We start from the raw sequence: 8,683 nt of genomic DNA on the forward strand, positions 1-8,683 counted from the left end.
TGCTCAGTGGGATGTCTTGACTCCCATAGGGGCTCCGTGGATCTCAGTGCAAACTCTGGGGCTCTGGCCTCTGCTGCCAAGGCTGCCTCGGTTTCTCTCCCCTTGCACCTGAGTGAACATCTATGCCAGCTCCTCTCTGCTCTGCTCAGGGCACCCTCGTGTCCAGCGCCAATGCCTGCCCTCTGGGGGCCATCTATCCCCCCCACATGGCCCCTGGGGTGCCCCATAGTTGCCCCGCCCACCAGGTGCTGGCCTGTTTCCACCAGGCCCTGGGGCAGCCCCAAGGACAGCGGATTTCCGCTCCCTGGCCTGACCTAGGGGACCCCCCCCATATCACACACCCACAAATGTTTCCATTTCAGGGTCCCGGTGATCACCCTTGGGCTTGGGTCTTCCTCATGTCCCCTTCTGAGACTTTCTGGCGGTCCCCTTATCTGTCTCCCATGGCTGGTCACCTTTGAACTTATACATCCCCAGGGACACAGGTCCTTCTGTCACCCCCCAGGCCCCACTACTCCCCTCTTGGGGTTGAAGTTTGGCTCCTCGGTCCAGCGCTCCCCACCCCTATTTCCACCCCTCACTGGTCCCAGAGACCCCCCTCTTCTCCAGCGTTTACTTTTCCAGGGTCCCCCCAAACCCAGCTCCTCTCCTGTCTCCACCCGTCAGGGTCAGTTCTCCATCCCCACCCCCAACCTTGGGGATCCCCAAATCTAGACCTGTTCTCCCTACCACGTGACCAAGGGGTTGCGCAACCAACCAGGCCCCCTCCCCTGACTCCTTCCCTGAGGGGATTTTCGAGGACGGCTGAGCTCACAGCCCAGCACCCCTCCCCTTCCTCAGGGGCTGGGCCACGGTATAAATAGGGGTGGTGGCTGCAGCCGGCGACCAGCCTAGCCTAGTGCCACCATGCTCGCCCTGGAGGCTGCACAGTAAGTGGGGGACCCTGAACCTGCAGTTGGGACCCCCACAGAGGGGGAGGTGGGCAGGAAGAGGGGCTACACTGTGTCTTGCCCCTTCTAGATCTTTCTTCCCCCACCCCTGACTCTCCTCCATCCTGCTCCATCCTTGTCTTTCTTAGTCCTCAAAGATCTCACTGCCCTGGGACACTTGCTTTTCTCCCAGGTGGGTCTCCACCTCTGGTGGTCTCTCCATCTCTGTCTCTCTCCCTCCCAGTCTTCCACTGGGTCCTGCTCTCTCTTTCACTGGGTCTGTCTCTTACTCCCTATCTGGCCATTTCTTTCCTTGTTTCTCTGACTCTGCCTGTTGCTCTCTCTGTCTCTTTCTTCGTCTCTGTCCCTCTCTGTCTTTCTCTTTCCAATTCTCTAGGTCTCTCTGTCCGTCTGCTGGTCTCTCCTGCCTCCCTCTCTCTCCCTCACTTCATCTTTCTTCCTCTGGGGCTCAATATCTCCTGTACTCATATCTGACTCTCCCCACGCCTTTCTCCTCTATCCACCTCTCCCCCTCTGCTCTTGTCTGGTCTGCTCTGTGTCTTCCCTTCTCTGTCTAGGTGTCTCTCCTACATCTTTCTCCTGTCCCAAGGACTCCGCTATCCCCATTTAACAGACTGGATAGCTGAGGCCCAGAGGGTCGCTTTCCACCCCCACCTGCCGTTGGTGCCTACACCTCCTCTCTGGGGACTTTCTCTCCCTCACTTTTCCTGCTCCCCCCGCCAGCCTGTGTCTATGCAAATCCCGGGGCGGGGGGGGGGACATTTGCCTAGCCCCCACCTTCCACTTCCTGTCCCGATGCAGAATGGGGGGAAAGTGGTGGGGCTGGTCCCACACAGCAGATGAGCTGTGGCCACAGCTGCTGCCACCTCTGCCCCCCACCAGCTTCCCCCATCACTTGGAGGCTCAGGTGGCCGGAGGTGCCCTGACATGCCCTTGTGTCTCTCCCTCGCTAGGCTTGATGGGGCACACTTCAGTTGTCTGGTGAGTCGGGACCCTTGGGGGCCAGGGAGGGCTGGGGGGGACCCATGTGGCCCACCAAAACCTCCCTCAGAGGGGTCACTGGCTCCCTGCCTCAGTTGCTCCTTCTTCCCCTTCCCGTCACTTTGTCTGTCTGAGTCTCTCCCTCAGGGATGTCCCCCTTCTGTGTCTGCATCATTAACGTGTTTCTGATGTCTCTCTCTGTTTCCCTCTCCCCAGAGCTGGGTCCGCTTCCTTGTTTTGGGGGGGGCGGGGAGTGCGTTTTGTGTGTGCTGTATATGTGTTGTGTGTGTGCGGTGTGTGTGTGTTTTGGGTGTGCGATGTGTGTATGCTGTAATGTGTTATGTGTGTATGCATTGTGTGCTGTGTATACGTGTTGTGTGTGTTTGTCTTTGTTTCTCTGGCTTTTGTGTCTCCATTCATCCCACATTCAAGAGATTTATTTATTCCTTCTTTTTTTTTGTATTTTTAAAAAATTGATTCTGTAATATTTCAGACATACATACCTAACCCCCAGGAAGCCACCACCCAGTCTGAGAAATAAAACCTTACTGATGTATGTGTAGTAGTCTTGGTAGTGCAGTGGTTAAGCATTCGGCTGCTAACCAAAAGTCGGTGGTTCAAACCCACCAGCCGCTCTGGGGGAGAAAGATGTGGCAGTCTGCTTACGTAAAGATTACAGCCTTGGAAACCCTATGGGGCAGTTCTACTCTGTCCTACAAGGTCGCTATGAGTTGGAATTGACTCAACAGCAGTGGGTTTAGGATGTATGTGTGCCCCTCTCCATCACATCCTGCCCCCCTCCAACTTTACAAGGTTTTCCTTTTTTTTAATGTGTACTTTACAGTCAGCAAAGTGACAAATCCCCCGTGCACACCTCAGTGAGTTTTTACATATGAATGCCCCTGTGTAACCACTCACCAGATCAATAGATAGAACATCTCATCTCCATCCCTCCAGAAGATTCCCTTGTGTTCCTTCCCCACTAATACCCGCCCCCTCTCCCATTTCCCTCCACGGGGTTCGTTCTGCCTGTTTCTGAACTTTCCATAAAGCAAATCTCACAGCGTGTCCCCTTTTGTATCTGGCTTCTTTCACACAACATTGAGTGTGTGCCAGCAGTTGGTTCGTCTCCATCGTGAGCATGTTGTTGCTGTGTGCCACTGGTTTGATTCTGACTCACAGCAACCCGACGGCACGGCAGAACTGCCCCATGGAGTTTTCTAGGCTGTAATCTTTCTAGACTGCAGCTTGCCAGGTCTTTCTCCTGCTGAGCAGCTGGTGAGTTCGAACTGCCAAGTTTTCAGTTAGTAGCCGAGCATTTAACCACCACGCCACCAAGGGCTCCTTGCTTTCATCTTTACTAGATGTTAATTGCTAAAGTCACTCGTGATTCCTGGGATGAATCAAAGGACTGTGTAGGGGCATGAAAGAAATGTTGAGACCTGCTTTGCAAAAATATCCCCTCCCCTTCAACCTCCCACCCCCCCAATCCACCCCACCACCGTGGCAGGCAAGACCAGGGTGAATTCTTCCACACCTTCCCCGGGCTCTACAGGGTGCCAGCTGTGTACCATTGTGGTACTGGGGACCCAGTGGTAATAGGACTGCCCAGCCAAGGTCCTCAGGAGCCCATGTCTTAGCAGGAGTTGGCTTGCTCTGTGTCTCTTTGGGAGTCTTTGAGTCTCTGTGTATCTGTATGTCTCTCCCTGTGTCTCTGTCTCTTTTCCATTCTGTGTGTTTCTCCTGCATTGTCCCTGCCCCCTCTCCTCGTATCTGTGGATGTCACTGTCTCTGTCCGTGTGGCTCTCCATACCTCTCTCACAGGGCGTCTCTGTTTCTCTCTCTCAGTCTCTGTCTCTGCACTTCTATCTCTGTTAGTTTATGTCTCTCTCCCTCTCCCAGCCTCTCCTCTTTGCTCCCCTGTCTGTGTTGGAGTCTCCTCGCTGGCCCAGGGTGGGGGTGGGGGCTCCCTGCAGCCTGGGATGACCCCTCTCCCACCCACACCCTCCTCAGTACTCAGATGGCGTCTTCTATGACCTGGACAGCTGCAGACATCCTGGCTACCCCGATGCAGAGGGGGCTCCTGGTGAGTGACCACAGCCAACCCACTCCCTGCCTGGGCCCATTTCACAGACAAGGAAGCTGAGGCCCAGGGGAAGCTGTCACCTGGCTCAGCAAGATAAAGGTGGCCTATGCCTCCCAGCTTCCTCCCCTCCCTTCTTTGGTCCTCCTGGGTCCCCCTCCCTCCATGCAAATCCTGGGGTCAGAGATTTGCACAGCCCACAATGGCCCCTCTGTACTGGGGATTGCGGGTGTAGGGGGGTGGTGGTCAGGCCTCCTGGCATCTGACTCAGCGTCCTCCCACCCAGACTCCTTGTGGGGCTGGACCGAGGCCCCGCCTGCCCCAGCTGCCCTCTACGAGGCCTTCGACCCCACATCGGCCACTTTCGGCCACCCCCAGGGTGTCCCTCTCTGCTATGGACCCTCGACCTACAGCCCTGCAGGGGGCCTTGACCCAGTGCCCAGCCTGGAGGCCCTGGGGCCCGGCCTCCCAGCGTACCCCACGGACGAATTTACCAGCCAGGTGAGGGCCTTGGAGAACCTGACAATCCCCATCATTTGAATGAGTGTGGTCACTAGGTGCCAGGCACTGTTTAAAACCCGTCCACATTGAACCCCTTCCACCCTTTTAACCCGGGGTGGCTCAAAGTGTTAAGTGCTTAGCTAGTAACCGAAAGGTTGGCGGTTTGAACTCAACCAGAGACGTCTTGGAAGAAAGTCCTGGCGATCTACTTGTGAACAAGTTTACAGCCATTGAAAACCCTATGGAGCAGTTCTACTCTGACACACACAGGGTTACCATGAGTCAGAATTGGCTCAACGGCAACTGGTATCCTTTTTTTTTCCTTATAATTTATTTTGTTGTTGCTGAGAATGTGCGCAGCAGAACATACACCAATTTAACAGTTTCTACATGTACAATTCAGTGACACTGATTACATTCTTTGAGTTGTGCAACCATTCTCACTCCCCTTTTCTGAGTTGTTCTTCCACCATTAACATGAACTCACCGCCCTCTAAGGTTCCTATCTAATCTTCCAATTTGCTGTTATCAGTTTGATCCCATATAGATAGTTCTTAAAAGAGCATAATGCTTAAGGCTGACATTTTTTGCTAGTTAAGCTAAACTATTAACTGGTCAGAAGTCCTGGTGGCGCAGTGGTTAAGTGCTTGGCTGTTAACCGCTTGGCTGTTAACCAATAGGCCGGCAGTTCAAACCCATCTGCCACTCTGTGGGAGAAAGTTGTGGCAGTCTGCTTCCGTAAAGATTTACAGCCTTGGAAACCCTATGGGGCAGGTCTATTCTGTCCTATAGGGTCTCTATGAGTTGGAATCGACTTGATGGCAATGGGTTTGTTTTTTTTTTTTGACTGATATCCTTTTAACAACCCTCTGAGATTCAGTATCACTATTACCCCTTTGGAGTCCCTGGGTGGCACAAACGGTTAAGCACTTGACTACTAGCCAAAAGGCTGGCAGTTCAAACCCACTCAGAGGTGCCTCAGAAGAAAGGCTTGGCGATCTGCTTCTGAATGGTCACAGCCAAGAAAACCCTATGGAGCACAGTTCTACTCTGCACACATGGGGTCACCATGAGTCAGAATTGACTCAAAGGCAACCAACAACAGCAACATTACCCCATTGCACAAATGAGCCCACTGAGGCACAGACAAGAACATGGAATGGCATTACCTGTAGACCTGTGTTCCTGGACGTAGCTTGGGCGTCCCCTGGCCACAGCATGGGGATGGGAACCAAGGCCAGAGTCCATGCTCATAACCAAGATGGAGAGGGAGGGTCACGTGGGGGATGAGGGAGGGAGGGAGAGATGGGCCCCCCTGGATGTGTGGGTGACCCTGACCTTCTGCAGACCCTGAGCCCACCAGCGGCATACGCCCCATACCCCAGCCCTGTGTTATCTGAGGAGGAGGACTTTGTGCTAAACAGTCCTGCCCTGGAAGTGTCAGACAGCGAGTCAGATGAGGCCCTCCTGACTGGCACCGCCGAGGGGAGGGGATCTGATGCAGGTATGTGGGAGCCGGTGTGGTGTGGTGGGGGTGAGGCTCCAGCCAGGGATTGGGGGAGGGAATGGAAGGAACCATGGCTTCTCAAAAGACACCTACTATATACGTCAGCCGTGAGAGCAGTTCCTGGATCTGCCACTTGCTGGCTGTGTGACCTTGGGCAAGTTCCTCTACCTCTCTGTGCCTCAGTTTCTTATCTGTATGATAGAGATGACAGTCACAGTGTCTAGGCTCATAAGGTCAGTGGGAGGATTACATGGGATGTTGCTGTTGTTAGGTGCTGGCGAGTTGATTCTGACCCGTGGTGACCCTATGTGACAGAACAGAACCGCCCCACAGAGTTTTCTTGGCTATAATTTTCACAAGAGCAGACTGCCAGGTCTTTCTCCTGTGGAGCTGCTGGGTGGGTATGAACCACCAGCCTTTGGGTTAGCAGCAAATTAACTATTTGTACCACCCAGGGACCCAGGGAAATGGGATAGAGTGAGCATACAATAAATCAGCCATCTTCACCAGCACTGCAACACAATAGCAACAAATATAATAGCAATGTCCATCTACATCTATTCAACCCCTGCTTCCAGCCGTGTGCCCGGCATTCATTAGGCTGAACCCTCGGGGAGTTGGGGTTATTAGTTATTTTACCTCTCTGGGCCTCAGTTTCCCATCTGTAAAATGGATGTCATCATCAGCTCTACCTTTCAGGGTTATGATGAAGATTCTTGCTAGTTGCCATGGAGTCAGTTCTGACTTATGGCGGCCCCATGTGTGCAGAGTAGAACTGTGCTCCATAGGGTTTTCAGTGACTGTCACCTTTCAGAAGCAGATCGCCAGGCCTTTCTTCTGAGGCACCTCTGGGTGGGTTTAAACTGCCAACCTTTCTTCTAGTTGTTGAGTGCTTAACTGTTTGTGCGACCCATGATGAAGCTTAAATGAGCTAAATAACAGTAAAGTGTTTAGCACTCTGCCTGGCACTAAATTCTCAACAACTTTGCAAAATGTAAAATGTTTGTAAAATTAAAACTCCACACACACACATTAAGCCAGTTGCCATTGAGTCAACTCTGACTCATGGCGACCCCATGTGTGTCAGAGTAAACTGTGCTCCACAGGATTTTCATTTGCTGATTTTTCAGAAGCAGATCGCCAGGTCTTTCTTCCAAGGCATTTCTGTGTGGACTTGAACTACCAACCTTTCTGTTAGTTGCCGAGCTCATTAACCGTTTGCACCACCCAGGGACTCCACACACACATTAGCCTCGTTTTATAGCTGAGGAGATGAAAAACTTAGACAGGTTAAGTCACCACCCCAAGACCACACAGCTAGGAAATGACAGAGGTGAGGTTCTTGCATTCAATGAGCTGCCCAGCTCTGTGGGGCCCTTGCTGCTCCTAGGAGTGCAATAATCAGATCCCCTGGTCTCTCCCAGGATCCCACTGGGAATGGGAAGCAGGGAATGGGGTTCTGGGGGCATCAGGCTCAGATAGGGGAGCCACTTGCTGGCGGCGGGGGCACAGACCCCCTAACAGCCACCTGCCTCACCGCATTCTCTAGATTTGGAGGCTGAGGCTTTGCAAGGGCCCAGCTTGGGTGGAAGAGGGTTGGGCGTTGGGGGCGGGATCTGAGGAACACTCAGCCTGACATGCTCCCCCCCGCCCCACATCCCGCCCCAGGAGCCCGCAAGAAGCTGCGCTTGTACCAGTTCCTGCTGGGGCTGCTGACCCGCGGCGACATGCGCGAGTGCGTGTGGTGGGTGGAGCCGGGCGCCGGAGTCTTCCAGTTCTCCTCCAAGCACAAGGAGCTGCTGGCGCGCCGCTGGGGCCAGCAGAAGGGCAACCGCAAGCGCATGACCTACCAGAAGCTGGCGCGCGCCCTGCGCAACTACGCCAAGACGGGCGAGATCCGCAAGGTCAAGCGCAAGCTCACCTACCAGTTCGACAGTGCGTTGCTGCCAGCCGCCCGCCGGGCCTGAGCCCCCACTTGGGGCCTCTCGGGGCCTCCGCGCCCTGCTTGGGGAGCACCGGGAGCCCCGCGCCGCTTGTGGAACTACCTGGGGACCTTACGCCCCAGCCAAGGCCCCTCTGGGGTTCCTGTGTGACATTGGCATCCCCACACCCTGGGTCCGGTTCCTGTGTCACGTTGGCGTCCCCACACCCTGGGTCCTGGGGCCATGGACCCCACACTGGGGGGGAGGGGGGTTCCTGTAATCCCTAAACCTTGCCCAGGGCGCTCCTGGGATCCCCTACTCGTGTCTGGGGCCCCTTTGGGAATCCTTTTTCATGTCCAGGGTCCATGTCTTGGGTCACGGGACCCATAGACGACTGTTGAGAGGGCGCTGGGGGGCAGTGCTTCCAGAATCCCTGGGCCTCTAGAGCTTCTCTGGGATCCCCTTGTGATGTCTGAGATCCCCCAAACAGACCTGGGACCTCTCCGAGATCTCGTGTGTGTCTGCAGCCCCTCAATTACACCTGAGGAGGAACCCACAGACTCCTACATCTGGACGGGGCCATTCCAGCAACCCTAAGTCCTGTACAGGGCCCCTCCGGGATCGCCTTGTCATGTTTGGGTCCCTCTTGTCAAGTCTGAGATCTTTCAGTTATGTCTGGAAACCCGTTATGTCTCAGATCTCTGTGTCACATTTGGAGCCCATCTGGGACCCCCTTGTC

At 54.5% G+C, this 8,683-nt stretch overlaps 1 protein-coding gene across 4 annotated transcripts; it reads left to right on the forward strand.

Annotated features, from left to right (window-relative positions):
• The first annotated feature begins 886 nt into the window (after positions 1-886).
• On the forward strand, positions 887-8,057 carry SPIB (Spi-B transcription factor). 4 transcript variants are annotated; one of them, XM_004381700.2, is made up of 6 exons: positions 887-929; positions 1,904-1,931; positions 3,945-4,017; positions 4,301-4,515; positions 5,863-6,019; positions 7,691-8,057. In XM_004381700.2, exons 1-6 carry the CDS (start codon positions 907-909, stop codon positions 7,987-7,989), a joined length of 795 nt encoding a protein of 264 aa, XP_004381757.1. In that variant the 5' UTR covers positions 887-906; the 3' UTR covers positions 7,990-8,057. The 4 variants fall into 4 exon arrangements, with proteins under 4 accessions (XP_004381757.1, XP_023591935.1, XP_023591937.1 ...); XM_023736167.1 differs by having other exon boundaries at positions 893-929; positions 4,393-4,515; XM_023736169.1 differs by lacking the exon at positions 4,301-4,515 and having other exon boundaries at positions 893-929.
• The last annotated feature ends 626 nt before the right edge of the window (positions 8,058-8,683 follow it).

The sequence above is a fragment of the Trichechus manatus genome, unplaced genomic scaffold (genome assembly GCF_000243295.1).
Source record: "Trichechus manatus latirostris isolate Lorelei unplaced genomic scaffold, TriManLat1.0 scaffold00087, whole genome shotgun sequence".
Classification (NCBI taxonomy): domain Eukaryota; kingdom Metazoa; phylum Chordata; class Mammalia; order Sirenia; family Trichechidae; genus Trichechus; species Trichechus manatus.

What these genes read in the sequence shown, in the direction of transcription:
- SPIB (XM_023736166.1), top strand. Translation starts at nt 1,878, where the DNA reads ATGCCCTTGTGTCTCTCCCTCGCTAGGCTTGATGGGGCACACTTCAGT. An exon ending in CGATGCAGAGGGGGCTCCTG is followed by an intron (nt 4,018 to 4,300) that starts GTGAGTGACCAC and finishes CCTCCCACCCAG; the next exon opens with ACTCCTTGTGGGGCTGGACC. An exon ending in CGGACGAATTTACCAGCCAG is followed by an intron (nt 4,516 to 5,862) that starts GTGAGGGCCTTG and finishes GACCTTCTGCAG; the next exon opens with ACCCTGAGCCCACCAGCGGC.